This window comes from Blennius ocellaris, assembly GCF_963422515.1.
Source record: "Blennius ocellaris genome assembly, chromosome: 24".
Lineage (NCBI taxonomy): Eukaryota > Metazoa > Chordata > Actinopteri > Blenniiformes > Blenniidae > Blennius > Blennius ocellaris.
Window position 1 is genome coordinate 9,897,700 of NC_137673.1, and position 6,000 is coordinate 9,903,699.

The 6,000-nt window shown below is 43.2% G+C and overlaps 1 protein-coding gene across 1 annotated transcript; it reads right to left on the reverse strand.

The window, feature by feature from the left end:
- Positions 1-1,146: 1,146 nt before the first annotated feature.
- LOC308147724 (claudin-10-like) lies at positions 1,147-4,750 on the reverse strand. Its single transcript, XM_080520039.1, has 5 exons — positions 4,427-4,750; positions 2,607-2,768; positions 2,452-2,533; positions 2,252-2,359; positions 1,147-1,695 (listed from the first exon to the last, which is right to left on the reverse strand). The coding sequence occupies exons 1-5, from the start codon at positions 4,656-4,658 to the stop codon at positions 1,467-1,469; spliced, it is 813 nt and encodes a 270-aa protein (XP_080376165.1). The 5' UTR covers positions 4,659-4,750; the 3' UTR covers positions 1,147-1,466.
- Between the last annotated feature and the right edge of the window lie 1,250 nt (positions 4,751-6,000).

Sequence of the window (6,000 nt, forward strand, 5' to 3'; positions counted from 1 at the left end):
TTAGACTTACGGTATCCTATTTTATTTATTTTGTATTCTTTGCTCTGTGTGCTGTTCCTGTCCTGCGAAAGCTGCTGGAACTCGAATTTCCCTGAGGGAGTCATCCCAAGGGATTAATAAAGTGAATCTGAATCTGAATCTGAATCTGAATCTGAAAAAGTTGCTGTCAACTCCTTGCTATGAGTTACCTTGAGACACTTCCTGAGTCACTTTTATTGAGTCCAAAAATAAACATTACAATGAAGTACACATACCTTTTCATGTGGAGTTATATCACTTTGTGACAGCTAATTGTGAAACTGCCCGACTCGTCACTGGCGAGTTGTCTGTATTCTCAGCACTTGTATTAGAACGCGTAGACTTTTCAGATTCAGGTTCACGTTGACAAATTCTTTTACACATTGACAACTCTAACTTCGGACAACCAGATTTAGGTACAGATGGACAACTCTCCATACGCATAGTTTTGGATAAAGCCCAAGTTACATTCAGTTTAAAGATTGTTTGTCCACAGAAGTTCATGTTAATTGTAATTTAAAAAGAAGAAAGAGGTCTCTGTGCTCAGTTCAGGGCAGGAGTGCTGCCCCGAGAGGTTGATGTGGGTCATTACAGAGAACAGGCCACGTAATGTTTGTGACTTCTGTTTGGTGGAGGATGGATTTCATTTCATGTTCTATTGTCTACTGAATTTAAGAATTCCTTTTGTTGGAAAAAATGTTGGCATTTCTTGTTTGGCAAAATATGTGGAAAAAGTATGGACAATGAGACTGAAAGCTGTGCAGACAACAGACACCAGCAATACTTTGCAAAGGGAATTCACCTGAAGCCACAGTTTACCTCGACACTGAGCGTTACTAGTTTGTGTCAACTTTTGTACGTAACGTCACATTTTATATATCTGGAGCAGAGACTTTGTATAGGAAATATTTATACAAGCAATAAAAGACATTCAAATGTAATTCGGTCATTTGTTTGTTTGGTCATTCAGTCACATGCAGAGAAACAAGGAGATGGAAAATGTTTTGATGGAAACTTTATTTATAAAGCTATTAAATCAAACTTCTCAGCAGGTAACGTATATATGAGAAACATCGTTTTACTGGATGTTTGAAAAAAAGGGAGTCATGGAATTCTTGAAATGATTGTTTAAAAAAGCTGTTTTACATTGCAGGTGATTTGGATTTCACATGTTGAAAGTGTGTAAATGATAAAAGCGCAATATCTCGTGCAGCCTCCATTAACATTGAACCAAAATTTTATCGAGGTTAAAACATTTGTAAACGAATATTTACAAGTTATTTGGCTGGAAGAGCGCAATGCTGACTAGTTAGCTCTCGTTATCCAAACCAACAGATGTGTTAGAATCAAAGAGTACGAATTGAAAAAATTACAAAGGAAAATCTCTTCTGTTCTGGTAGTACCTTGGAGCCAGCATCATTTTTGAGTTGGACACTTCCCTCAGTACGTCAGACGAAACTGTCCCTGGGGAAGCTTTGCCCAGTTCTGGTTGTCGTTGCCGTTCTGGCTGTCGTTGCCGTTCTGGCTGTCGTTGCTGTTCTGGTCGCCCGGCTCCTCTTGCCTTCGTAGAACAGCGGCGGGACCAGGGTCACTCTGGAAGTCGTGGCCGGTCGCATGTAGGTCCGTCGGGTGCGGGCGGAGGCGTAAGTTGCTGGTCTGCGTGACTCATTGGAGGAACTGAAGGAGTTGGAACAGACGTTAGAGAGGTGAGAGTGTGCAGGAGCGTAGAGGAAGAAAGAGTCAGGTTGAAAGCCTTATTTGCGCCATGGTATCGTAAGGTATGGTAATGTATGACACGGTTTGATAAGGTAGAGTAACTACGGAATGATACAGGCACAGTAATGCAAGGTATGTTACAGATCAGTAAGGTGTCGTGAAGTACGACAGACAGTAGGGTGTGGTATGGTAAGGCAACGTACAGTACGGGTACATGTTGCCTTACCATACCATGCCATACTATGGTATGGCATGGTATGGTAAGGCAACATGTACCCAGGCCAAACTCTCAGCAGACGGCTGCTTTGTCGCTCCTCCTTATGGGACCGTACCGATGTTCTCAGTACCTCAACGTAGGGTGACCAAAAATGTTAAGGGTTGGGCATGGTACTTTCAGTACTATTGTGAGTAGAAACACATACTCCTGTATCATCCAGTACCGTACTGTGCCATATCTTACCTTACCTTGTATCATTGTATCTTGTATCTGTGCCATACTACGCAGCTTTAGTTTTACCTGGATGGGAGCCCTTCTTTTCCTGAGAAGTAGGTCAACACCGCCCCGCCACAGATGAGCAGAGTGGAGCCTCCCCAACCAACGAAAACCGCCGCTCCAATTTCAAACCTAAACAACAAAGAAGGTTCTCTTCAGTCATTTTGACTGTACTTGATCATCATTGTCATTGATTCCCACCTCATTACTTTGAAAGGACTCACTTCTGTGCCCTGAAATTTGGGTCCAAGAACTCTGTGATGACTTTGTTGGCCCACCAGGAGTACGTGATCAAAGCACAGAATCCTACCAGGAAGTTCCACACGGTCAACACCAACAGTCAAGTTTGAACAACATCAGAAGGTAGGAGGAGACTCACCTGAAGCCAGGTACGTCAAACCACCAGCAAACGTCACCCTGGCGTTGGCGATCTCTGAGCCGCCTATTTTGGTACATTTCATCCCGATCAGGGCGAGGACGCCTCCGAAGAAGCCTGTGATGACAGCACAGACCGCCAGCGCTCTGCAGGCATGCAAGAAAACTGCAAAGAGACAGGTACAGCAAAAGAAGCAAAACACTTCATTAGCAAAAGTACAACTCCAGGATATGGTTTGGTTCTTTAACTAACGGTCAAAGATGGAGGTTTTAGGATTTTGTTGGATCCCTTCACTTTTCACCATAACGTCATCTATTAAACCTCAATTTTAAACCGACACCCCCGTAAAACATTAGCACTGCTTTGCTATTCCTTTGTTGTGACTTTGTTACTCTTAACTCTGAGCTATAAGTGAATGTTTATTCATACAGGTGAATCAGAGATTTTCCCTTCATGACATCATGAGGGGAAATAACCAATCCCCATAGAAGTAGATACTCACTTTCAAACTTCTACACAGGTCTAACAGGAAGAATCGTAAGAGTGAGCAGGAGCTAGCATTAGCTACTTGCTAGTAACTGTAATAACGCATACAACCAAACTAAGTAACATATTAGACACGCAATATTTTTAACTCAACGCCTTCAGAAGCCTCTCCTTCTCGGTCACATTCTGGTCAAACTGGTTGAATGACAGCTTTTATAGCACTGAACCTATTGTAAACTTCAGCACATTGTACCGGTTTCCCTGTTAAATGGTGGCCAGCTTCCTTCAGTGTCCATCTTCAAGACAGCTGTGCATTTCCATCGGGTGTTTAACATCTGTTATTAGCAGCAATGTGGGACACTAAAGGGGCACCAGTTAACAGGGAAACCACTGAATTTGAAACACCGTGTAGCTCTTCTCCCCAAGACGAGCCCGGAGTAGACATGGACAGACACAGAAACAACCTGTTCTCTGTAGAGCTCACGAGACGGACTTTTAGACTGAAATTCAGCAGTAAGGCTGGTTTGTGAAAATACAATTTGAATACAATGGGGTTGGACTTCTGACACTGATGTCACATTGTTGAAAAACTGTATCATATGGGACTTTTTAACTACTTTATAAAACTCTTTTACCAACACCACCGTATCATTAAGAAACATTGCACTCTATCTTATTTATTCATTATATTTCTTGACTCTTTTTATTTATAGTCGTGGCATTTCTTTATTTATCTATCTATCTCGAAAGACTCAACGTCCTCCTCCACACTCAGATTCTAGATGCTCGAATCATCAAACCACTGACCTACTTCGTACGTGACAACAAACTCAGAGGGATGATCTCTTTAAACACTACCCGCTTCACAATCTCCAAACGTAATGGCTCAGAACCAGATCCAGCTTGTGGCAACAAAACAACAAGCACGACTCCCTTCAACCCAGACCCCAAAAGATGGGTTTATGTGTTTGTTTTGTGGGTTTCTTTCTGTTAAATCACCTACAAATGATGGTGTTGTATGTTGTTCTATATAAATATAGTTGAACCGACTCCTCACACCTTGCTGAACAACTTCATGACCCCTGAACCTAAACGTCTTGACAACCCCAAACAACTTCATGACCCCCTGAGTTACCTGCCCACTTCACAACGAGCAGACTTCACCTTCTGAATGAGCGTTTAGACGTGAACCAGCTGGAGGACCTTGTCCAGCGGCAGCAACAAGACAAATCGCCCTCCGGACGGCGTAATCGACAGTAAATTCTGTTCAAAATAGTCTTTAAAAGTTTTAAATTGAACTTGTGGGAACCCTGACTGTAGATCCTTCATTGTCTTACCGGGCAGCGCCAGCAGGGAGGGGTAGTCCTTACAGTCGGACACCCCTGTGGTGTCGGAGATGCAGTCCCTCCACAGGTTGGAGTAGTAGTTGGAGGTTGTGAGCACGATGCTGCCCACCTCGGAGAAGGTCCAGTACTCGGTGGGCAGCGTGGAGCACACCAGGATCCAGCCACAGAGGCAGGACACGAAGCAGCCGATCTCCACGTACATGACCACCGTGCGGTACTTCATGGTGAGCTCCGGTCCTCCGGTCCGCGAGCCGGGAGGGAAAACTGTGGGAATCAAGACTGAGCTGACAGTCAGAGCAGCGGTGTGGCGTTTCTTATCGGGGAGATGGTTTTGTCCAGTCAGCAGCCCTCATGTTGGTTTTCCTCACTGTTTTCATTCCCACAGACGAGAAACTCAATATGTTTACCCGAAACAAAAGTAATTTCTATTAAAGTGAAAAGAGTATTTGTGACTCGTGCTTTTTAATTACATTCTGAGCCTATTGAACACAGGGGTTTACTATTGTTATCCTCCCTACAAGACGAACACATTTTTTTAGGGCTTGAACAGTTTTGAAAAGTTACAGAACTTTGCACACACATCAGAGCTGGAGAAAAATTTGATTATCATGGAGAATCACACACGTGACTGGCAAAATGGCTCAACAGTGCCACCTGCAAAATGTAAAAAAATTCTGTGCATATCACATTTCGCCTACTCCAACACATATATTGAAAACGTATCAGGAAGTTGGCCATTTTGAAAAATATTGTAGATTTAGGCAAATATAAAAATGTAATAGTGTTTTGTTTTTTTCTTTGAACTTATTCCAAGCCATCATTCGTTCAAACATGAGCTCTGAATTTGCTTCAATCGAGATTACAGATTTGCGGATGGGGATTACATTTAAAAAGCTGAGTAGTTCCGTTTATGGCCAAAAAACAGAAAATGATCAAACATTTAGGCATTTATTAGGATTTGCCTTGAATTTATCACATCACTTCTTTCAAACTATGAAAATATAAATGTAATAATATATAACAACCTGGTCTGAAATTAATGATTGAACATATATATGTTGGGATCTCACAAGACCACAGAAAGTTTGTTCATTTCTAAGGAAAGACAATTTTCATTTGTCATGATACGCAGTCATGACATGAATTCTGACCCAGGAATGTGATTGACCATCACACCCAGTGTGGGGGACCTTTTACCTTTTGCAGGACCTTCCTCCCCCACTTTCTGCTCACAAGACGCTCCCCCATGCACTCAGCCAGTCACTGATTGGTTGAAGCTCTCAGGATTCGACACCTTCGAATCCACACGTGCAACAAAAGGCTGCGAAACCAGCAACTCTCTTGCAGCGAAGACTCCGAGTAGGTGGGTTGCTGGAGGTAACTCACTCAGTGTTAGCATACATCTAACACCAGAGGCCTGCAACCAGGGGCCTTCACTCCTCAACTCCTCTGCTGACCGACCATGAGGGTCAGACCTTCCCCGGACCCAGAAACCAGCACCCAGAGTCTGATCTCCCATCAACCAAGGAAAACCAACCAGTTTCTCCAGGACGGCACCAGGGAAA

Coding starts and splice junctions, on each gene's coding strand:
- LOC308147724 (XM_080520039.1), bottom strand. CDS start 4,658: ATGAAGTACCGCACGGTGGTCATGTACGTGGAGATCGGCTGCTTCGTG. Junction 2,769..4,426: donor CTCCCTGCTGGCGCTGCCCG/GTAAGACAATGA, acceptor GTCTCTTTGCAG/TTTTCTTGCATGCCTGCAGA. Junction 2,360..2,451: donor CCAAATTTCAGGGCACAGAA/GTGAGTCCTTTC, acceptor TTTGTTGTTTAG/GTTTGAAATTGGAGCGGCGG.